At 43.1% G+C, this 25,108-nt stretch overlaps 1 protein-coding gene across 1 annotated transcript in view; it reads left to right on the forward strand.

Annotated features, from left to right (window-relative positions):
- The window catches only part of CD247 (CD247 molecule), a 46,850-nt gene extending 22,304 nt beyond the window's left edge, over nt 1-24,546 (forward strand). The window contains 7 exon segments of the mRNA XM_058824805.1: nt 17,423-17,529; nt 18,701-18,754; nt 20,007-20,090; nt 20,732-20,767; nt 21,433-21,489; nt 22,684-22,725; nt 23,158-24,546. Coding sequence (XP_058680788.1) covers nt 17,423-17,529; nt 18,701-18,754; nt 20,007-20,090; nt 20,732-20,767; nt 21,433-21,489; nt 22,684-22,725; nt 23,158-23,223 — 446 coding nt within the window. The 3' untranslated portion in view covers nt 23,224-24,546.
- Nucleotides 24,547-25,108: the final 562 nt, after the last annotated feature.

A 25,108-nucleotide genomic window follows, 5' to 3' on the forward strand; every position in this document is an offset into this window, starting at 1 on the left:
AATAAATGGGTTTTGGCCATAGAGCTGTTGAATTTTCTCTATCTGAAATGGTGTAGACTAAATTAAAATTCAGGATACTACAAAGTTTCTTGTACAATTGTAGTAAATTAAATAGATAAATTACGACTTTTCAATACCAGCACAGCAAAGAGACATTACTAAATCATACCAGAACTTAGATCCCAAAACAGAGAGACTTAAAAACTCTTTTCCAGAGTCAAGTAAAAAGCTTTTATCTGTTTAATTGTGAGCTTTTTAAAGAGTTTTCTCATAACAACCAGAAGATTCTTTGATTTAGAAAAGATGTATTGTTTGATATTTAAAAATGAGACTTCATGAGAATTAAAAATGAAATATCGCATGAAAGTGTACATGGTGTTATATTTCCTTTGATATTTTATAAAAACAACCCCAAAAATTCAAAGTTTCCATTTTTCAGAAAGAAAATATTTGTAAATTGTAATCTCTTCCAAAGGGGTGCTCTGAGCTGTGGCGTTCCATTATGGACCTTTCAGCAAAGACAGAGTGCTCCTTCTTTTTTAATATTACAATGGACGCAAGTCAGCAGCATGAAGTATTAAAACTGCATTTTTGCCACTCTTTAGTGCCACAAGATTTTGGTTTTTTTAAAGAAGAAAACCAACAAGAGTGTTTGCAATGAGAGCACCACTTTTATTTATAGCAAGTTGATGAACGTAACTTGAACTTTTTAGCGTGCTAACTCAGCTAACAGTCTGGGGCACCAGAAGATATGAATTTCCATCACTGGACTGTCTTAGAGCACACATACCATTTTCTGCACTGGGACAAAAATAAATCGAGCTTTTCAGCTTTTTTGGGTTATCAGGTTCATCTCAAGGTTGAAAAGGATGTTCAAGCAGGCAATTAACCTAGCAGCTGAAGTTAAAGCTTTGGTTTGCTGCTTTGAGGCGGATGTAATCTGGGCCCTGGGCAGTTACTTCTCCTTTAGCACAAATGAACGCGTCAAGCATGAAATTTAATGTGTTCTTACTTTTGCAAAGAAAAATGTTCCTGTAACGTGGTCTAAATACCAAATGCAACATAATATGTTCTCACAATTAAAGATTTTATGGTCAAAAGCAAGCAAGAAATAATGTGTTGATTTTTAAAAAATACTATTATTTTGAAGTCCTTTCTTTCTACTTCTGTTAACAATTTAGTCCTTTTTAGTACAAACATTAACAGGCTCTACTTAATGTAGTTTTTGTACTTTATCATCTTACTTTCTGGCGCCCTGTAACTTTTGATAGTTGAGGCTCTGCTATCTTTTAGGCTCTCCAGTGCAGTACTTTGAAGGAGACACACAACATGCTCTCCCACAGACTTTTCCTTCAGCTTACTGATTAACTATTTAGCTTCTGTGACTGGTGGCTGGGCTTTGACAAGTACCCAGTAGCTAGGAACACTGTAAATAAAGAGAGAAAGAAGCAAACATCTGATTTCATGGCTCTTTTGTCCATGCAGTTAAGGACACACTGTAAAGCACCACACAAATTCTGCAATAACCTAAGATACCTTGTGCTGAATTCATTTATTACCCTGATTTTTTATCCTCCAAAAACTACAACTCTGACCTGTCCTTAATTTCTCACCTTTCTCAAAAAAGTGATAATTTTTCTTCAAACCTCAACTGCTGGGGTTCATGTGGTTGACCAGGTCTTTAGAGATTTTTCTTCAAAAAATAAATACACCCCTTTCTTAACTTCTCAATGATAGAAAAATGTGGATGTGTGTATGGCAAAGACCCTGATTAGAAAAAAAAAAGAGAGGATGCAACTCTTTTGTCATGATCTTGGGATGTGAGGTGTGAATGAATGTGGCCTGCAGCCCTTTTGATTGCCTGTGATAACAGATGTCCCAGATAATAGTGTTGAAATAGATGATAGTGACTTAGGTAGAGCTAGCACGTGGATGTGAGTACTAACAAGTGCATGTAGTTTTGAGGTTCTGCACTGTCCCTGATGTAGTTGAGTTGGCACCTTATGAGTGCTGGCAAAGCCCAGGCTGTATGCAGGAAAACATTACATTCTCATCCAGAAAAAGATTTTGGCCAGGGAGAACAGGCCTGTCTGTCTTTGTATGATGTATCCTTGCTGTGCCTGGGGCATCAGCTGTTCCCTGGCTGTACCAGTGTGTTTAGGGATGCTCCCTGAGCTGAAGCAGGGCTTGCCCACTGGTAGGGCTGTTTACCACTAGCAAGAACAGGACAGAAAATGCTGAACAGACGAAGTGCTTTAATTTTCCACTGTTTTGTCTGTATTGTTTAGGTCTCTTCCTTTACATAGAGGAGTAAAATTACAAATGAATCTGTAGTTCCTCCCTGCTTGAGTGGAAAATATGTTATTGTCTGTTTTTATGAATCCATTCGAAGCTGCTTACTCTTCTTTTCCACAGACAGAAGAAATGGCTGGGGTGAGTGCATGTAGACATAGGCACACATATAAAAATATGTGTGAGGGTTATGTGGTGCATCCATGAACATATGTACATACACCCTTGGTCTATGGTATTGCACCTATGTTTCTGTGGAAGGGAAAGACAGTGAGCACGTTGCACCTAAGTGAGAGAAAATGGCAATGGGTGAACCCAAAAGTTTGAGGCACTCACTTAAACTGAAGAGCATCACTGATTCAGCCAAGTCCTGCAGCTCTGGAAGATGGCAGGAAGGGAATCCTGTTATATCTCTGTATTTCTTTCAGTGTATCTGTCACTGGCTTATCAATAGTCACTTCAAGAGGAGAATGCTCTGAGGCTACATAAATGCAAAATAATGGGGCAAAGGCAATACCAGCGTTGTCAAATTGAAGATGCTTATCGAAAGTTCAGTATAGATTTTGATTTTGATTATTCCAACTCCAGCACGTGTTTGGAATGCAGGGGTGAAATGTTCTTGAATAAGAAGAAAGCCTTCAAATACAGATATTTTGATGCTTTTGCATCTCTGCCGGTATTTTGTGATTACCTAGAATTTGTATTTCTTATGAGAAAGATATAGCCTAACATCATAAGACTTGGGTTTAAACTTCTGAATGACAACCTGTTTTGTTGCTTGCTCACAGGAGCCAATACAGTATATTCCGGAGAGGACAAACAGGGCTTTTTTTGCCCTTTGTCATAATAAATTGACTTGTTTTTCCCTAAATCTATAAAGTCAGTTATTCAGATTGAAACTTTCCAGTTGCTCATTATGAAGAAGTGGGAGTTGGCAAGAAATATTCAGAAAATTCATGCTGTAATTCATGGTCCTGTGCATAAAAGAGGAGAGTTTGTGTATCCATGGTTGTTCCATATGGATGTGAATTTGGTTTTGTGTCTGGCAATTTTGAATCCAGAGTCAAAGCTGTCTTCTGAAAAAAAAAAAAAAAAACAAACCCAGAAAAGTGTTTTGCCTTTAAAAAAAAATGGAAGAAGCAAAAACAACTTGTCACCTTCCCTTTCTGCCTTAGCCTGTCTGGCAGCATTTGGACTCACACTGCCCTGTTGCAGCCTTAGTCTGGCACTACAACACAAGATCATTGGGTGTTGTCCTCTTCTTTTTTCTCCAAGCTCCCAGGATATGCTGAGAGCCAAATTTTCCAGCTCAGGCAGCAGAGGTGCAGGACATTGTGTGTTGAGGCATTGGGTCCTCTCTGCTGAGCTCTGCAGACAAGTTCCATTTCATGGGTGAACACAGTAACTCCCACAAAGAGAGTCATGTTTTGAAAACAAACAAACAACCTTTTCCACCACTCTTTAATTTAAAAAAAAGTGTTGCTGTGTAAGATGGTGTCATACACATACTGCCTGGAGGGTGTCAAAAGGGCTTTCTTTGGAGCCAGGTACTTCAAAGGAAAAGCAGTCCCTGCTCTTGCTGCGTAGTGGGGTTGGTGTGACGCCTCTTTGGTGGGTTGTCTTTCCGCAGGGTCTGCCTTGGAGCAGAGCTGGCACACTGATCCCAGATGTTGCTGCTGCTTCCTGCCTCTGTGGGGTCACCTGTCCCCAGGGCTGCCTGTGTGTTTCTCAGAGGATTGCTTGCTTAAGGTCCCAAGTTTGGGAAAACCATACCTGTGACCCAGCCTGAAGGTGCTGTGCTTGTTCATTTGGTTGGGTTTTTTTATTCCTGCTGTAAAAAAAGAGAGGCTGAAGAGCCCTGAAATTATAAACCCTGCTCCCACACTTACTTTATTTTGAGGTAACAATTTCTACCTCAGTTAGAGGAGTTTTCAGCTGCTCTGAGCAAGTGCTTTCCCAGCCACACCTGGGTTGGCTGTCTGAGCAGAGGAGAGTCTCAGATGTGTTTTTGCCGGGGCGGTGTGTGGGGGGTAGATCCGTATCTGCCGAAGGGAAGCGTCATGTCACGCTTTGAGGTTTGAGGGGGCCAGGGTGTGCATGAGTGAGGGACCTGGAGCTTGGCTTTGTTGCCACAGTTTATAAGTGAAAGGGACTCCGTGGGCATGGATCTTGTGGTTGCTGGCAGGCAGGCGAGCACAGACCCCAAGAGTGTCTCAGCAAGGAAACAAATCTGTATAAAATATTCGAGCCATTTCATAATCAGCTTCGTAGCCAGATCTTCAAAATACTCAAAGGGCTCCCAGAAATCAGGTGTTTTGAACAAGGAAGAAAGGCTGAAGTAAAGGAATAGGAAAAAAACCCCACGATTAGTGATGTTAACCTGACTGAAGAGACAAAAAGGATGGAGATTTCTGACAGAAGGAGCCAGCCTGTGTTGTGGCAATGGGGGCCAGAGCCAGCTTGTGCAGTGCTGGAGGGGAGCATACATGGAGAAGGCTTCCTCCTTCACTGAGCCCATGTCCTGCCCCTTGGCAGGCCAGAATAAACCAGAAAAATCACAGGTGAGCTGCTGGGCAAGCAGCTCCTGAGCAGTTCCTGAAATGGCCTGGCTGGTTTGTGCAGCTTCTCTGTGGTAAATGATGGGGGATTTTCTGGGGCTGCACCAGGATGCAGCAGCAAGGTGCTGGAGCAAGAAAATTCATTTGTTTTTCTGAGAGTGTGGCATCAAGCCCTGATTTGTATGGTCCACACTGAAACACAGACCTGATCTTTTCTGACCAAAGTGCAGCACATCTAGAATGTAAAAGAAAGGCAAAGGTAAGTCATGGTATCTCTGGTATGGTCTGTACCAAGAGGAGTGCATCATTAACAAAAGCTGATCAAAGGACAATTAGTACTCAGGATGGAAAGCTGTAACACAGAGGTGAGCCAGTTGGGTAGGTGTAAGAAATGTGATTTATCTGTCTGCAAAGGATAATAAAGCAGTCAGTCTCTCCTTAACTATGGCTATAAAGCTATTATTAAAACCAGCCTGGAGAGTGTCTGGTGTGCAATGCCCAGGGGGGCAGCAAATAAAAGAGTGTCCTTGGCTGATGTCATGGCTCTGGGTTTTCTGTTCCTCCCTGGGCTTTCCTGACAAGCATTGAGAACACCATTACACTGCAAGTACTTGTTCGTGCTCCAAGCCCTATTTTGTATAACTTTTCACAGCACCAAGTGATTTTACAAATGGGACAGCATGGAACACTCTGGTAACTATAGAAAATAATTTGATGACATCACTTTGTTTTCTGTCATTTCCCACCATTAAGATTGTCTGCATAAAATGCACTTTCTTGGCCTTTTGACAAGTACCCAGGAAGTTTGTGCAGCAGTTGTTTGAGTGAGATCATTTGAATTCAACATCTTATAATCATCTCCATGTTTGTGCTCTAGATTTTGATTCCTATGTGACCTAATAAGGTTAAAAAGGATATTTTAAAATAAAGTTGGGCATAGTTTTGCAGAAACTGCTGGTGTTCTCTTTGGACCTAGTGGTGCATTTGTGAATTGAGGAACTTGGACAAAAACAACTGGGAGTGTAATGCTAAATTCTCTATAATATTGCAAGCAGTATATGGAACTGGCTTTTTCACTTTTACACTTTTGGTCAGTAATAAAAATAAAATACAAATCTTGACTGAAGATAAGGATATCAATTTTGCTTCTTCAGTTGTAAAGTGAGTAGTCATTGAGCACAATGACTATGCATTATTTCCATAAAAATGTTGGTGCCATCAGACTCCCCCACAACAGAATAAGCACAAAACATTTCTGTGGAAATCAGTAGTCAGTAGGGTTTCTGGGAATCAAAAGTTCACAAGTTGGTCCACATGTATTAATAACATTATTTAGAGTTTTCATTATTGATTTCAGCACTGCTGCATACCTTTCTAGATGGTAAAATTTAAGCTGTCCATCTGCCAGTAGAGCTTGATCTTTCTGAGTCTGCAGAAGATGTTTCTGATGGGAAGCAAGTCTATGCAAACAGACAAATGTGCCCTCTTCACTCCAGATGCAGTATTCTGCTAAGAGAAATTGAAATGGCAGAGTTTATTTTGTTTTTAAAACATGATTAAGTGACACTTCCCAAAAAGCTGAAAGTACAACTACTTTTGAAATATGATTTTTGAAAAATCTTAATTATACAGGTGTGTCTTGAATTACAAATTGGTTGTGCATGAATTCTAACTATGCACAATATCTGATATCGGGTTATTCTGCAGACAGCTTAACCAGCTGCAGAATTTAATCTCTTAAAAGCTGCAGAAATTCTAATCTCTGAACAGCCCACCAGGAGGGTATTTCTGTGTTGTAGTCAGCTGAGAATTTTAAGTGAAGCAGTATGTTCAGTGTTATAGTTTATTTAGCTTTACCTAGATTATAAATAGCAGCACAAAACTGTCACTCAATTGCTGCTTCTAAAGAGTACATAATAATTCTGCATAGGATTTTACAAGTATTTTTTATGCTGCCACCATTATGACAGTGTTAGAAATGTTACAGGGAAAAGAGAAGAAATTACTTTTATTGCTGTAAACTATGTCTGAAAACTGTAGTGTTTGGATCACCAATTGTTAGCATGGTAATAAAATAACTGAACAGATTTTCTCTGTCGCAGCTGGTCAGACTTCTCATTTTGGGACTTTTTTCTGATCATAAACTTACAAGAGTGAGATATTTAAGAGTCAGTGGGACACTGGAGGAGGATGGGTCTTGCTAGCAGGAAAATTTGTCTTCAGGGGGCTGTGGCACTAGTTTGGTGAAATAATACTGTCTAAGGTCTATGCAGATTTGCCTATGATTTCACTGTTTAGGTTTCATTGTTTTTTCCCAGCATATCTAATTAAATGCATCTTTATGAAATGAAATGAATTAATTAAGATAATGTTTGCTCTGTAGCTGTATCTACATCCCTATATAATTTAATTTAGATAAAAACTCACTATGTGACAGTGGATGCCATTGTGTTCAATAAATTTCAGGTGCATGGAATCTGTTAGGAAATTACTTTTTTTGTCCTGTCCAAGCAGAAAATCGACTGGCAGCAGAAATACATAGTGATTTTATTTTTCCATCATTTTTGGTGAACCAATTTTATATCCTAAACACTATTAGGTAGAGCAGGTTACAAAGCCAGATTTCTTTTGTTTTATGTGCACAGACTTTGTGCATGTGCTGTGCTCTTTTTCAGTGGAAATGCAGAAATGTTTGGAGAATTAAATATGTATATTTGGTGCTGTGCAATTAGCTGAACCATCCAGTCTTTCCTGTCCTTTTGCTTTAGGATATATTTCTAGAAAAAGAATACTTTTAAATTAAAGGGTTCAGAGGCAATTTTTTCCTTTTTTTTTTTTTCTGACTTCTAATGTGTAGGCATGTGAAAATCAATTGCAGAAGAACAAACTGTCAGGTTACTTCGAAATCAGGGTAGAATACAGAGAATTTAAAGAGTAATGAAAAAGTTTATTTTCCAGATAAAAATTGTGTAGAGTATACTCTCCAAATTTAAATTTGTTAGATTGAGTAAATATTTTTTGTATAATGAAATGTAGTGTGTTAGAAAAACATTTGTATTTATATTTGAATTATAGATGCACACTGCCTGTTTCTTGTGCATCTTTGAAGGTGTGCGTGTCTGCTCTGTGGCAAAACCTGTTCTCATTGAATTAAATGGCCTTTGCTAATTTGAAATCAGTGGTGTGGGGAATAAATCCACCCATTTTGGAATCTGCTCTCTACTGGGAAAAAAACCAGGACATTTTACATTCACTTGAGTTTCTTCCTCCGTTTGAATGCGATAAACCCCAGCACAATCCTCGTCGGTGCCATTGGCTCCCACAGCTTCACTTCTTTTGTCCGTAAGAACAGGGCAGCTTCTCCAAATGGATTTCAGGGGGTCGATTGAAATAATTAATGCACATCTAATGGCTAATTCTGTAGGATAACACTTTGCTTAATGGGATTAATTCCAGGCTTGCACACGGCAGAAACTCCCGGTGGCACAGATGAGGCCACTGCAAAGCACCTCAAGCAGGGTCCCTGGTACCTTCCCTCTTCCCCTCTGTCCTATTAGCAATACACACCAAGTCCAGATGTGAATGAACAATGGATTCATCACAACTAATCTCAGAAAAGCATTTGTATTAAGGGAGGACAGTGTTTTGTCCTCTACAAGCCCATGCATTTTCTGGCTACCCATTTTTTGGTTAGGTATTTTAGATAGTGCGATACACAATAAAGGGTTCTGTGTAAGAAAAACTTGTAATGGATAGAAGTAGAAGAAAGATTTTTCTTACAGAGTACAAAAAGTAAATTAAACACTAAGGATCCTTTTAGGAGAAAATTTATTTTCTGTGGGCATTTGATCACTTGGCAATTTTTCACTCCATCCAGCAGTTCTGTGACTGCACTTTCCCAAACTGTGCTTTCAATAAAGCTGACCTAAGCTCCCAGTGCTATGAAAAATGGAGCTCATATAAATTTCCTTTGCATTCTAAATCCATCTCAGCTGCACACAGAAAGCAAACAAATACAGTTTCTACACAGCCTTTTTATCTCTCTCCACATCCCAGAGGCTTCCCAATCTGGCTTTTTGTGGGAGAGGCGGTTTAAAGTAAACATAATTTCCAAATTTTCATCCATTTTAGAAGCAGCATTAAAGATCTTAAAAGGAATATGTTTTATGAGGCTGACAAGCAATTAGATAAATGCAGTGGCAGTACAAGTGCTTGATTCTACACTTACAAAATTAGTTGGAATGAGAAAAATCAGAGACAACATAATATCCCATCTCAAGTGGCTGCTGCAGATAGGTGCTCTGAAACCTGAAGGTATGAACAGAATTATTCTGTAAAATACATCTGGTAAGTGGCTGAGAGCTGCTTGTCTATGTTAAGACGGAAAAAATAAATACAAGGGATCTAAATCTTCTGAAATGGCTGTGCCACCACTCCAGGAAAACAAAAAACTAAACTAAATCTAGTCATAAGCAACAGAATAGCATTTCTCTTTGCTAAATTTCTGGAAAATCTTTTAACAAAAAATCTTGAAGATAAACCAATAGGGTAAATTTAGTGCTGTGGATGAAATGAATTTAAATTACTCATGGTAGCTCACATTTCCAGATTTTCAGTGTATTCCTAAGTAGTTATTGGAATTAACTGGACAAATTTTAATATTAGTTGCACACAATGGGTAAATCATAATTACTTCATCTGAGTTCCAAATACTTGTGGGGGCCTGAATATATGTATTGTTATGGAGAGAGTCCCTGTTAAGATCTATGTATTGTAAGATCTGTGTGGGTGCGAGTTGCTCCAAACGAGCTACAGCTGCAAAGTCCTTAGTTAGTCGTGAAGGTAACTGGAATGAACAGGGGTGGGTTGAGAGCCCAGGAGGAGCCCCTGAGAAGACAGGAAGGACTGTGCTGCAGAGAATGGAGAAGAGCCCCAGCAGAGAGGCAGGAACAACACTGCAGTGAAGATTACAACAAATACTGCCATAGAATGGTTTGAACTTGTAGTATAAATAAATAGGAAATTTTCTTTGTGATGAGAGATTGGGGTCCTCTTCCTTGGGTTTTGAATTTTTTTTCCTACAAGTCTGTTTCCATAGAGAAGGAATTAAGTAGGTACCAGCTTCCAGTGCCTGAGCTTTTGAGAGCACTTCAGTATTTTTGACAGTTAATGCATTAGTTTTATCTTATAGTTAGTGAAATAAAGGTGTTACATAAAGTCATTAATGATAAGGAAATTCTTTCCTCCTATTTCTCCCACCCCACACCAGAATGTATTGCTTTCTAACAGTCTTTATTCCAGTCAAAATTTATATATAAGCTCTTCATTCTTGCCATTTCTTACCTATGTGTGAGAAGGTGTGTCCCAAAATACAGCACTTTGCTTTCCCCTTATCCTGTAATGCCATCTGAGATAAGGTTTTCTAAAGTTGGGTGTAGTTCCTCAGGTGTCTCTTAACAAAATGCAGCAGAGGAGATGCACCAGCTATAGTTTTGTCACCTGAGAGAGGAGCACAGCCTCAGCAGTGAGGTGTTAACAGTGATAAATTAATCCCTGCCCCACTTGCAGATCCATGACAGAGCCCTTTCTCTTCAGCAGCGCTTTGCTCTGCCATAAAATTTTAGCTGCACAGTTGCTGGATGATATGGAAATGTGAATGCTCCCAAATCAGAGGAAGGGTATTTCAGAGGTGGAAGAAGCAATTCCTTTTTTTTTTTCCCCAAGTGGAATGCGTGACTCCAAGGAGTTAGGGTTTGTTTGAGCCCCTTTGCTGAAGGAGTCCATCGAGAACCCAGGCAAAGTTTGTTGTGATATTTCCATTTTGTGAGAGCTCATCCATTGGCTCTTTTTTATGAGGCCCGTGAAACACTTCATGTGCTCCTTTCAGAGAGGAATATCCCCCAGTGGTCTTAATATTATTATTGCTAAGTTTTGCTGAGCAATGCTGCAGGAAAACTATGCAGGGAACTGATATGAACCCAAATCTTTAATCACCCTTTCTCTCTACTCTGTACATAACTTGCTGTTGCACAGGGGAGGTTTTTTGGCCTGTGCATCCTCAGGCAGGGGCAGGACATGGCACAAACATCGTGCACTAAGTGGGTCAGTGGCAGGGCACTGCTCTGAAACCTCTCCCTCTCGGTGTGTGCAGCTCCTGCAGGGGTTAGAGCCTCAGCCGTTGGTGCAACCTCCTTCCTGCCCACTGCATCTGCAGATGATTTAACCATTTCCCTCCTTGACATCGAGCTTCACCAGGAATTTCTTCACCCTCAGAAGCCTCATTGCAAGTGGATGTTGCAGTGAAAACATCTTGACATTTTGCTAGCCTTAAAACAGTCTGCTCCTAGTTGTCCTGCTAGCCTTTCACCATTTTCCCACCTTGTATGTCTGCCTGCCCTGTGATTCAGTCATTTATCTGCTGAAAAAAATATGAGAAATGTTTTGCAAGACTTGAGTGACAGCTACCTGGGTTTTGAAAAGTGTTCCTATGAACTTAACCTAGAAAAGTGGATGGTTTCATTGCTGGGTGTTTGGTGTCCTTCCTTACTCTGGCTCTTTTGGCACTGGTTAGATCTGGCGCTGTCAGTGAGTTCAGGTGAAAATTGATCCCAGAAAAAGGAAAAAAAAAACCCTGATGAGATTCCAGTAGGATTAGCAGTGATGAGTGTCCAGGCATGGCTTTGAGCATACTTCAGGGATGGCTCCTGTCACTGTCCCAGCTTTGGTGCATGTTGGCTGCAGGGGAAGGAATGGCTCATGGGCTGACTGCTCTCTGGAAATGGGCTCCTTGTAGCTGCAATTCTCCCTCCAGCACCTCCACCTTTAGCTTGTGCTCTTGTGAGAGATTTTTCACTGCTCTGCTCGCAGCCAATCAAGGCAGCTGCAATCAAGCTCAGGCTGGACACCAGTCCTGGTGAGGCTCTTGCTGGGCCTGTGCATCTCTGCATTTAGTTCCCACCATTTCCCACCAGGTGGGACAGCCCACCTGGGCTGAATGACTTTTGGAAGTTTGAAACTATAAAATAAAAATAAAAGTGAGTGGGAATAAATCTCCTGCTTGGGAATTGTTCTTCTTGGTATCAGTATATTTGATTACTGGAGCCATGGGCTAGCTGTAAAGTCCAACTTAAAAATGCCAATTTAAAGTACTTAGGGAAATGTCTGCCACTCTGAGAAGTGCTCACTGAACAGAGGAACACATCTGATTGTGATCAGCAGCATCTTGTGCCTGGCTCGGGGTCTCTTCCTCCAGCCTTGCAGCTGTGAAGTCTCTTTGGGATTCCCAGGGGGACAAGGAGACTCAATTCTCTTATGTGGTCCTCCATCATGTGCACAGGGTTGTAGGAGCTGGAATGAAAAGGGCACCTGATAGTAAATCACTCTGGGATGAGTTACTGCTGTGGGGCAGAGTTGGTAGGGCAAGGGAAAGGTTAAGTGACCTAGAAGCATTTGAATAATAATTCTTGCCTCTTTGTACACTCAACACCAGATTGAATTAAACACTAGAAAATTTACAGCGGGGAACACCTTTTGCATTAACTGGATTAAACTTTTGCTGTCCCTGATGCAGATGGGTCTAGTAAAAGCACTTGTGCCTAATCTAAATCCCCTACAAAAGCTGACAGAGCTGCAGAGCTTGCAGCTTGCTGGATATCCATGTCTGCAGCTGCCCTGTGCATGGTTTCCTTTCTCTAGGAGGCAACACCAGGCTTGCTTCAGGAAAGCCCTTTGCACCGAGGCCTTGCCCAAGTGAGAAGTGAAAGCAGTTGCTTTTTCTGAGAATGACTGACTGTTTTGATGAAGCAAGGAGTCCCCTTCCAGAGATGAGCAAGGCACTCCCCTCCTTTCTGTTTCTGATGAGGCTCTAGAAGGATTTGGAGGGTGAAAGGCTGCCTTGTTTAATTATATATTCAAAGTTAATCTTCTCCACCTTCAGACTGAAAAGGTAGATAGGTTTCCTCTTCCCACAGGTCAGACAGCAACTGGAGATCTACTTCTCTTGCTCTTGTTACAGTACCCTGGACTTTTTTATTCGAGTCTTTATTCCATGATGTGCTAGAAGATCATAAAATCATAGAAAAATCTGGCTTGCAAAGGACCTTAAAGATCATCTAGTTCCAAACCCTTTGCCATGGGCAGGAACAACAATGTTTAATCCCATGTGGCATTATATTTTCCTTCTTTTGACTCTATTTCTTCCAAACAAATCAGAGGCAAACTTGAATGATTTGAACTTTTTGTTAGTGCCTCCCTGGAAGGGATTGTAAAAGGAGTAGGAAGGGCTCACAGGAATCCCAAAGAGCTTTACCTTGACTTTCCATAGGGCTAAAATTCATTGGTGTAAAAAATTGGAAGCTAATGGCCTAAAATACTTTCCTTTTTAAATGTAATTATTTGGGCTGCCCAACATTTGGTCTTGTAACCTGAATCCTGATCGTATCAGCAGTTTCCTCCAACAACAACAACAACAACAACGAACTCTAATGCTGAACTTGAAGGGCACAGCTTTGCTTTGGGCCATGCTGTGTTTCACAAATATGTGATGGAATATTGATGACAAATTAATTGAGCCTCTGCCTTCTGCAAGTGAAGGAGAATTTGGCCTCTGCTTCTTCATCCCTGAAGGGTCACAGGTTTGTTTGTTGCTTCTATCTATGAGTAAAACCCATAGAAAAATATAAATATAAGATAGATACATTCTTCATGAACAGGATTATCTGTAATAATTTTAGCTGGCTAACTTGTAGGCATTTAGTCTGGGCTGTCCTTTCAGCTGCAGGCCTGCGTACACTTGAAGTGAAGCACCATGCAGGGTACTCATCTCTCTCCTCTGAGCCCAGGGAGCTCTCTTGGGTTCAGAATTTTGCTCTTAGGCAGCAGCAGTGGGGCAAGACCATCACACCCAGCATCATCCAGAGTCACAGGGATCACTGCTGGTGGAAGATGGTGGCGTCTGAGAAAAGCTGCCCAGCAAGCAGCTCTGGCAGCTCTGGGCTGTTGGGAGAAGGCCCTGCAGGATCTGCCTTTAAACACCTTTGTATGTAACCACAGTTGCATCAATAAATCTCTTGTGCTGGGATTGGTTTTCCTGGGCTTCACTGAGAAACTCGGTTTCCAGGAAGATAAAACGCTTCATTTACAGCTGTGTTACTGAATTTTGGTAACCCCTAAAAGTAAAATCCTTAAATTAATCACTGAATAAGGCCCATGAGAGAGAGAAAAAAATTTATGGTAGACAGATGTGATCTGGATTTACAAGTAATTCAGCTTTTACGGTCTGTATTTCTCAAACTATTATCAGGAATCATGGTCTAACCCAATCCAGATGCACACTAAAAACATTGGAGGAGAAAAATCCTATTAAAAAGAAATGTTCTGGCACGCTTCAAGGGCCCAGGCCACGTTCCAGTGATTCAGTTCAGCTGGTCCCCATTGGTACTGGCTGCATTGGGCCAGCCCTGTGGATTGGACCCCAGCCAGCTTTGGGGTGCAGCCTCCCTCCCTCATGTCATGATTTGGAGCAGTGTCTGGATGTGGTTCTGGGACTCCTGTGTCTCTCCAGGACGGGAGCAGCAGGCAGTGTGGGCAGGAGGCTGAAGCTGAGTTTGCTGCCCTGTGCAGGAGAGCTGGAGCTGGGCCTGAGCCGGGGTTTGAAGCTGTGAAACCACGCAGGGCTCTCGAGGCGGGCGCTGCAGCGCAGCCTCCCTGCCGGCCCCAGGCTTCCCCTGCCGGGCCCTGGGGCTGCTCTCGGCCTCTCACCACTGCCTTTTTCTCACTTGCTGTCCGCAGCACCTCTGAATTGCCTTTTTTCTTCCTTTCTTTTTTTCTTTTTTCTTCACCCGTGCTTCAGAAAGTAAAAGGCCACAGGGGGTTGTTGCAGAGCTGCTTTGGGGAGATGCCAGCCTCACGTCCAGATGCAGCAGCAGGAGAGAGTGCCCAGGCACAGAGGAGAAAAGGGGGGAACAAAATCCAGGCTTTGGAAGGAGGAGGTGCTGGGAAGAAACTTCTCAGGGGCAGAAGCACAGGTGCTGACAGAGCTCCAGCTGTAGGCAATTGGGATTGAGGAGGGCTGGAAACCTGGGCAGTGCTCTACTCAGTGACTGTCTCCTCTCAGTTCTGGTATGTGAGTATTGGAAAGGCACTGTGAGGTTAACAGAGTGGGAATCATCAGTGAAATATTTGCTGTTTGTGTTTTGCTCTGTGTGAGACAGCTGAGTCTGGCTGCTCCCTCAGGCCCGGCAGGTTTTGCTCTGCCCAGCTCCCATGATCAGTTCATCTGCTGTGACCTTGGCCTCAGCCCCAGACCATGGCTGATGAGGGACACAAAGCACATTTTGGTGGTGCCTACAGGACTGGCCTTGTGTTTTGAAGAGCCAGTAACCCCTCCTCTGGTGATGTAAAAACCCAAACTGGTCCTGTTCACCTGAATGGATGGTAACTGTTTCAACTGCCACTTGTTCATTGTGCTTCCTATCTCTTTGACCTTTCTTTCAATAGGCTTTTTACCTTCTGTCTTTTTCTCTTTCTCACGTTCTAATCCAGAACCCTGTTTCAAAGGTTATTATTTAGAAAGTGCTCTGTACATTTTGCTTTGTTTAAGCATACAGAAATCAAACATATTAAGGAAGGAAATAACACAACCTAACAGACAGGACAAGGGCAAGTAGCTTCAAACTGCACTAGACTGGATATGAGGAAATTTTTCTGCACTGAAAGAGTGGTTAGGCATTGCAACAAGCTCCCCAGGGAAATGGTGGAGTCACCATCCCTGGAAATGTTAAAAAATCAATAGATGTGACACCTCACAATATGCTTTAGTGAGCATGGTGGTATTTGGCTGAAGGTTGAACTTGATATCGGAGTTCTTTTCCGACCCTAATAATTCTATTCATTTTATTGGGTTTTTTCCAAAACATTGGACTTTGTCATAGTCTCAAAACATGTTTTTCCAGGGACAATCACAGGCAGAGCACCAGGCCTTCCCTCACTGAACAGCTTTAATCCATTGCCTGGGATGCTGGAGCCCCACACAGGCACCGTGTGGGCACTTGGTTGGCTCTGCAGAGTCAGCCAAGGTTGACAATGGTTGGCACAGGGCCACAGCTAAATCCCCTGCACTCTTGACATCTCCTCCACAGTCCTCAATGTCTCCTCCTGGTCTGGGGATTTTGTTAGTGCTGGAGAAATATTGGACTTGAGATGATTGTATGAATGTGCCTGGCTTTGGTACAAAAAGAGGGATTCAGGGCCAGGATACCCAAAGAGTACACAAAAATGCTGCCTTCAGCAGCATCTCAGATGCCTCCAGGCTGGTGTAAAATATTGTCCTGTGAACTGTTTAGAAGAAAATCTCTGGGAAGGCAATCTCAGCTCGTCTGTTGGTTTTATATACAATGTTGGGAAAATAATGTAATCTCTCTGTCTCTGTTTACCCCATATAAATAAAATTTTATAGTCCTGAGGAAATGTGGTGAAGGGTATTTTTCATAAAGTGCTTGAACCATATTTTTTAAATGACAGAAAAAGAGGGAAAAGAAGGAAAACCTTCTAGGATTTCAATTTATTTCCATGGATTTGTTTCCAAATGAATGATTTAGGGAAAAAATGAATGCAGGCTCCTAGCTCAGACAAACAAACAAATCTACTCTGTGGTATTTTTTCTGGGTGTGTGAGGCTGTCAGAGGGATTGTTTATCTTCATCAAAGGGCTTTTCAGGTTATTGATAATTCTTGTCTTTCCTTTTTGAACTCACTCCAAATCTGCACAAAGCACAACTCAGATTAATTTTAAAGTGTTTGTTTCTTTGGTTTTTTATATAACTGTGCAATACAGCTTTTCTTGGGGGATGGCCATGGAGATGCATATTGGATCTATGGTTACTTAGCCTTTGACTTTTTTAGCTATACTTTGTGAACTTTCTATATCTTTATTAACTGATACAGGGGCAGTTTTATCAGCTTTATCTGCTGAAACCCAACAATTTTAAGGTTGGATTAAGATTGGATGTGGTCAGTGTATAAATATTTAAATGGTGGCTGAAAAGATGGAAACTCCCTTTTTAGGAGTCACATGGAAAACATGAGGGACAATGGGTTCAAGTGAATGTGATGGTATCAATCTTTCTTTACATTTAGTGCAGAATTGAGAAGACCTCCCCTAAAATTTTGTCCAAACAATGTATTTCTCACACACTTGATGAAGGAAGCCTTAACCAGGCCCAGTCATGAATCCCTGCAGGAGATGTTGCTGGGTTTTCCCAGAAAATTAATGTCCTGTATTGGCTGGGGGAGCTTGCAACATTTCTGTCCATGGAGGTACTCTCAGCTGGCTGAGGTCCTGACAGTCTGGTTTAACTGAACCTGTTCAGAGAGAAGGCTGGACTTGCCATTTTCCTTTTTGACCAGATTAATCCTATAATTCTTCTATTCAGAATTCCATCTCCTTTGCCAAGGGGCAGTGTTGCCCTCACACTGGCTATTATTTTTCCATGGAGTGCTTGGCAGCACTGCCACATTTATGCTGCCAAGCACCCAGTGACTTTGTTTGCTGATGTGTCTGATCTTTTTGTACAGATGCTGCATCAATTCTCGGCCTCACAGATCCCAGGCTCTGCTACATGCTGGATGGATTCCTCTTCATTTATGCAGTGGTCATGACAGCCCTTTTTGTGAAGGCAAAGGTCAGTCTAACCCAACACAGATCCATTTGGATTTGGTGGTGTAAGCTGGGCTGGAAAGTGGGAGTGGAGGGGAACCATCGCTTGGAATGAGACCTTTCTGTTCTTTTGCTTTCTTTCTCTCTTTTCCTTTATTTTTTCTCCTCTGTTTCTGGTGTCTACTTGAGCAACCTAAAGCAGTTCTTTCCAAAGAGTATATGAGAGTGTTTTGATGTTAGACTTATGGATACATCAGAGATTCTGGATTTTGTAGATGGGAAGTGACTGATCAGGAGTAATGTGGATTTCTTTCTCCTGCTTTGTCATTGGAAAGAGAGGAAGGGATACACAGAACATACAGGGGAAATGGCAAGCTTGTGAAGGATGTACTAAATGTCTCAACAAATCAGACATGTTTGATACTATGAGTGTGATGATGCAACAAGCCAACCACAGGAGAGGACTTGTGTAATTGTTACAAACATGGTTCTATGCCTAAATATAGACTGAGCTAGAAGGTTACTTTTAATAAAGAATTGGATGTGATAATAACTCAAAAGGAGTAAATCAATACAGAATGTAGTTTGACAGGGTTTTTGTTTAAACACTACAATACAAAGCAGCTGCTCTCATTGATCCAAAACTGCCCCTCTTTACCACAAGTTTTGGCTTACCAATTGATTTCTCATAAGTATTGTGAGCAGCTGAGCCAAAGAGCAGCTACAGAAGGGATAATCCTTTACCTCTTTGCTAACTGCCACTCACATCAACTTATTGGGGTGGCACCGGAGTCCTGCAAGCCAAGTGCTGCTCCTGAGGGGTGCAGGGATTCCCTGCAGGATGCCCAACAGCTTTGCAGGCAGCTGGAGAGCCAAAGTCTCAGGGAGGCACAAGATTAGGACAGGAAGAGAATGGAGAGACAAAATCTGAGGAGGGCAGGTGTGTAGGGAACAAACTCAGAAGTTTGTGAGCTGGTGTTATGTGAAATAGAATGACTTGGCTGCTGAGGGCAGGCTGCTGTGTGGATAAAAGTGCTGCTGCAGCAGGGGTTTGCACTACCTGTAGCCACACAGGGAGCTGCTTGTGGGTTGCCCTGTTTCTGATGAGGGTAACTGGCAGGAGAGAGGGAATGAAGGGACTGAGAGCAGCCACTGTGTCTCTGCTCATGGAACGGTTTCTATGGTCTCTCTTGCAGCTCAGCCAGGCCTCTGAGCCCCAGCTGCGAGCAGGCCAGGATGACGTGTACAACGTGAGTAACTGCTGCTCCTTGTTCCCTAATCCACCATCCAGACAGACCTTTGGGGCACAGGGACACTGAACTGGCTGCTGGTCACAAAAGCTTTGGATGAGCCAGCTGATGAGCAAGGCTGTAGATGTGTGCAGCATGGCAGCTGTAGGGAGGAAAGGTAAAACCTCACAGGGACAGCTTCTGGTGTCACCACTCGGGCCAGATCCTGGAGAGCTCTTTGGCCTGTTGGTTCCTGATTTGGCCCACTGAGCCCTAGGTTGGCAGGAGCCCAGGCTGTTTGCTGTGCTGCCCCATGGAACAAACAGGTTTGTGAGAGCTCTGGGTGTGTGTGCAGGCACTGCCCCTGTTGCTGTTTGATGTGGGCTGGGCCAAGGGCAGATGCCAAGGAATGCTGTGGAGCTGCCTTTGCACTTGCAGCTCGTGCACTCTCAAGTGTGTGGGGCCTGAGCCACCACAGGCCCTGTGCCTCCATTCCCAAGCTTTCCTGTTGCCCCACAGCAAGCCCTGATGTACCTGATCATACCAGAGAAATGCCTTGTCCTGTGCCCTTACCAAGGGCAGCATCTTTAGGCAGTGAAAGAGGACAGAGACAAGATCCTGCCTGAGCCTCCTCACTAAATTGCCCACTCATGGCAGCATTAAACTCTAGCTATTTTTGCTATGTCTAGATGTCTTTTAATTTTTTTTCTCACGCTTTTGACCATAGCCACATCCTGTGATGAGTTCTGTTTAACTCCGCAATGTCTGAACACTAATGCAATTTCTTTTGAGTTTAAGTGTAGCCCATAACCTTTCAAGTAGTGCTCTGTCAGCTGTGTTATTTTGACCTGAAATCTCTCCTTTGCCCTTGTCCAAGGTAATCTTTTCCAGCTAAGAATTGTGTTGGGCATAAAATTTCTGTAGCTCCTTAATGCAAATTTAGATGAGCAGCTCTGCAAGAAAAATGAAGCTTGTGGATCTTCACTCTCCAGTGGGAAAGAAAGTGTGAAAGTCAGAGTCCCTCCCCCTCATGCTCTCTGGTTTTCAGCTCATTTCCACTTAGGAAAGGTCCTTGATGCAACAGCTTGCAGCTTTGTGTCATTCCCATGGCTTAAATGTAGACATCGTTGTTGACACTTGCATTGGGGCATAAAAGGAATTTCTAGTTCAGTGATAGTCCTTGTGAGCTGAGCTGGGTTCCCTTTCTTTTCTAAGATCTGTTGTTATCTCATGATCACGGTGTCCATCCAGAGCTTTCTCTCTCCCGTTTCAGAAACTCTCCCGCGGGCACAGAGACGATTACGATGTTCTGGGAGGAAAGCGAGGAGCAGACCCCGAGCTGGGCGGGAGACACCAGGTAACCTCCAGGCACATGTGCGCCTCTCCTTTGATCTGGTGCCTCCTCCCACGCCGTGTCACGGCGCTGCTCACACAGCCAGCCACCCCAGCGCCTTCCTGGGCAGGGAAGGACGCGATCTGTGTCGTAACCCGGGCGGCAGCAGCGAAGCTCCCCCTCCCCTTTGATGTCTGCCCCTCGCCGGGCCGGAGCTCGCAGCCAGCGGGGTGGGAAGTGACACCCGGGCCCGGGGCGGATGCGGAGGAGGCCCGGCAGCGGTGGGTGTTTCACAGAGCTCGCTGCTCTGATGCCATCAAACAAGCGCCCACAAAGCAGAGCAGCAGCCAAAACAACTCTTTGTGCTCGCTGCAGGGCCCAGCGCTTTCAAAGGAAAAGGGAGGGAAAACCTCCTGCATCAGCAGGTGACAGCTGTAGTGGCTGAGCAGAGAAGAACTAAGTTCTACCAATTGCTAAAGTGAAATTAATTTTCCCCAGAACAAGTTATCTGAACAGAGCCTGGGTGGAGGCTGGATGGACTGGAATGGGCAGGGAAGGTCCATAGAGCTGCAGCTGTGCCATGCAGCAAATGCATAAGCACATAAAAGGTGCTGGGGGATGCTGGTAGTGCAATGTATGGGCAACTTCTTTCTTCTGTTTTACAGCAGAGGAGAAAGAACCCTCAGGACACTGTCTACACTGTGAGTAGAGCACTCTGGAGGGAGCACAGAGGGAGGGATGGCTGGGAACAGGAGATTCTGTTTCATAGGAGACTTCCCCCCTGCCACCCAATTTCAGCTCTGGTTGAAAACTCAACAGCTGCTTTTCAAGACTTCTCTTCCCTTCTACCCAACTCTTCCCAGCAGACCCTCTGTTTTTGCTAGAAAATTTCTGCTTACTTCTGAGTGACAGGAGCAAAACACTGGGGAGATGTGGAAAAGAACTTGGAGCAAGATATCTGCTAATGCCTAATGCTAGTGACTAACCAACCTAGACCCCGTGTGATTGCTGCTGCAGTATTTCCTGGGCATTTCCAGGTATTCCTGTGCATTTCCAGCCACTGTGCCTGCTCTCTGGCAAAGGCCAAATACCAGTGCATCAAAGAGGGGCTGCTTAGGAACCTCTTGATGGAATTGATTTGACTCTGGCTAAATGTGTGGTCTATGCTCCAAAGCACAGACACAGGAAAGTTGATTCTCATGTCTTAACTTGGGTCTTTGGTGCTTGAGGAATGAGCCTGTTTCCCAGACCTTTACTGCTATTGAATGAGACACTCTAAGTTCAGCTGGTTTTGAATGTGGCTACCCAGGGGCTGCCTTGGCTTTTCCATTGTCACACTGACTCTTTTCCCCCTCTCTGCCTGCAGTCACTGCAGAAGGACAAGATGGGTGAGGCATACAGTGAGATTGGAATGAAGGGAGAGGTGAGTCTTACTTTCCTTCCTACTGAAAACATGGCAACAGAAAACCTTTCAGCTTTTGGCCAGAAAACCCCTAAAAGTTGCCCTGGCTGGAGGGGCTGAAGAAAGGTCTGGTGTCAAATGCTGCAATGGTCCAGCAGCACTGGAAGATTTTGGGGCATGTTTCTCCAGAACAGCTCAGAGCTGCAGGTTTATGGTTTCCCCTCCATGGGCTGCTGAGGCTGGCTGGTGTTCCAGGGTCAGGAGAGCAAGTGCCAGCCCCTCCTTGTGCCTGACTTCAGACAAGGAACAGGGGAAATGTCCTCCTTCCCACAGCTCTGCTCTCAAATGCTTAAGAAGGCACACATCAGTCACAGCAGAGGGAGAGCTTTTAGCACTGTGCACACTCTGCTGGGGGAGGAGGGCTTGTGTCAGAAACAAACCATCTGGGGACACTTGTTTATGGCAAAATGAAAAATTGCTCTGACCTACACAGGTTCTATTTTGTGTCAAAGTGTCATATATATATATATATATATATATATATATATATATATATAACCTTTCATTTCCTTCTGACACATGAAAAAAGGGGCATTTCAAAACAAAGTTTAGTGTTGAGAAATGCTGAAGCAACACCAACATTTAGTATCTTCCCCTTTTTTATTCTAATACTCCTCAGCCAGAGTCAAGCTGTGTCTATGAGCTATGGGGTTATGAAGTTGCACTGTGTTTTTTGAATGTTTCTGTTTCTGGAGGGACAAGAACACCAAAGCCCTTGTCCCATTCCAAATATATGATCATTTAATAGCTTGCTGCAATTTTAACTGTAACAAGCACTACTCCTTGACACATTTGTGATACAATCTAATACTAAATAATCAGTGTCTACAGAAATGCTGCCAAATCTCTATATATACAGTGAACCAAAGAAATAGCAACATTCTAACAATATGACAGGAAAATATGTCAGCAAATGAAAACAATTTGTTTTTATTTCCTATCCTCTCTATTTTCTCCTTAACAGCACTAGCAGCATGTCAGGGCTGGTCCAGACCTATCAGGCCCTTTCCTGTGCAGAGCAGAGTCCAGGCCATGCACAGCTGGTACATCCTGGACACCCTCAGCACAGCATGGGGGAACTCAGAGGCTTCTTTCTTTTTGCATAATCAGGAAAGCACCCATTAATCAGTCTGTGCTTGTTTTATTTTCCCAAAGCAGCAGAGGCGGCGAGGCAAAGGCAATGAAGGTCTCTACCAGGTAAGCACCACCTCCCACAGCTGCTCCCCTCACCTGTAGTTGGATATCCAATGGCAATGTCAGGGAGGCACAGAGAAGGGATTTTATGATGATTTTATGTCTGTTCATTTAATTATTGATGCTCATTCTAGCATCAGTTAGCTCTTAATAATACACAAATAAAATGTACTCCAAAGATCTGCAGAACCAGTTAGGATCATTTGCTGTAATCATATTTTTATAACCATTATTCAGGATGTACCTTGCTTTCAGGTAAGTAATAGCTATTTGTACCACACAAAGACTAAAGAATCACTCAGGAGTAAAAAACCTCTGTAGAGGCAAAAAGATCAGACTCCTGCTCCTGAGTGAGCCCCTGCCAGTCAGCCAGGAAGAAATAAGTAAGCACTCACACTCATCCCTCACCTGCTTCTCTGGTTTTCTCTTTTCCAGGGGCTCAGTGCAGCAACCAAGGACACCTATGATGCTCTCCAAATGCAACCTTTGCCCCCTCGCTAGGTGGGAGCCTCAGAGGGGATGGGCAAGAGTGAGAGATGCCCACCTGCTTTGGGGAGGAGAGGGGGGAAAGCCTTTTTCATCCAGAACAAGCACTGTGTGTTTCCTGTGTGCAAGAACCTCCTTGGGTTGGTGCACAGGACCTGGACCTGGCCTTTCCTTCTCTCTCTGCTCCTGAATTATCTAACTGCTTCTGCTATTAGAATGTACATATCTGTAAAGTTGTTTCCAATTATAGGGGTATTAGGCTGATTTTTTTTGGTCAGGTTTGTGTTGTGGGGACCAGACCACACCTTCTAATAATCACAGCTATTTCCATAAGTCTTCCTTGTCTTCCAGAGTATTAAGACATGGAATTATGGCTTTAGTGCATTTAAATAATTTGCAAAGATTTACTGTATTTACTTCCTGTAGTATTTATCTTAAGACTATTTCACCCCTTTTGCTTTAAATTTGCCTTTAAAAAACTGCCTCAGTGGAGGGCAACTTTTTTTCTTTAATTATAAAGAGTGACATGATGTTACCATAGTGAAGCAGAGAGGCTGAATGCCAACTTTCCAGAAGGAAGAGTATGAGCACCAATATCCAAAAAAAGATCAAGCAATAGCACTGCCACTCATCCATAAATATGAGCCAGGTAAGCTGAGTGAGAGACTCCTCTGAAGGCAGAAAAACAAAGAAAACAAGCAGATGGGTTCCCCTATTACCACTTCCAGACAACAAACTGTACAAGAGCCAACATAAATGCAATTTCCAGCCCAGTCTCTCATGAGGCTGCCTCTAAAAGGTGCAGGTATCACTCCAAGGAGGAACCAGCTCAATAGTGTCATGTGTTTTTGATGAATTAATAAAACAGTGCCACAGTCCCATGTGTGTGTAGGGAGCAGCAGTGGGAATGGCACAAACTCCTTACCTGAGGTATTCAGCCTGTCTGCAGCAGCCTGCACCCAGCAGCACCATCTCCCAGGGAAGCTGAGGAGGACAGGATTCCAGCTGGAGCTCCTACACACATCCCAGAAGCTGGGATGGGCTGTTGGGAAAATGCCCCAAAGCCAGGTATCAAAGGGACACTCACCTCCTGCTGCTGCAGCCTCAGTTTTGCCTGTGCCTCACTGCACAGGGAAGGCTGGAGGAATTCAGCAAGGACAAATCCAGCCCAGCAACATCAGGGGTGCTTCACCTCGACTCAGGAGCTGACTAAGCCATCTCACCAATCCTCACAGAAGAAGGCTGTGGGAACAAGAGCTGCTGTTCTGGGTGCTGGCCAAATGAGGTTATGTCTTCTTTCCAGGGATTGGGTGGGTTAGCAGCAGAAAAACTTGCCGAAATGGGTGCTATGCAAGTTCCAAGGCAGTTTTACTTCTTTAAGCAGTAAAACTGTATCTGCAGTAGGTGCTTTTAGCTTTTAAAGAATATTTGCAATAAACTAAAGAAAAAAAAAAGTAAACTGAGACGTGGTAATGAATGCTTCTCGCAAAAAAAAAAAATTCTTAGATCCTTTACTGTCCTCTGCAGTGACAAGAAAAATTGAGAGAACTGGGTGATAACTGAGACAGCTGAGCTGAAAATTACAGTAAAGTTATGCTGCAAAGCACTCTATGCAAGAATAAAGAGTGCTGAAAACAGCTTTCTCTTTTTAAATCACCATAACTGTATCTGCAAGATGTAAAAGTCACATGCTTTAGCAGTGTGAAATACCAACCACCAAACAACAGGAATGAAATTCTTTGTGGGGGGATAAAAAAAATCAACTTTATCCTCTTTATATATCAATGGATACCTTGATTTCAAAAAGCATCCAACGCTGGTTTTGGGGCCACTCCCTGTGGGGCTGAGCTGAGTCCTCTCTTTGCCTTCAGGAAGCGACTGAAGCTGTTTCTGCTTTTGG

This window comes from Ammospiza caudacuta, chromosome 2, assembly GCF_027887145.1.
Source record: "Ammospiza caudacuta isolate bAmmCau1 chromosome 2, bAmmCau1.pri, whole genome shotgun sequence".
NCBI classification, from domain to species: Eukaryota; Metazoa; Chordata; class Aves; order Passeriformes; family Passerellidae; genus Ammospiza; species Ammospiza caudacuta.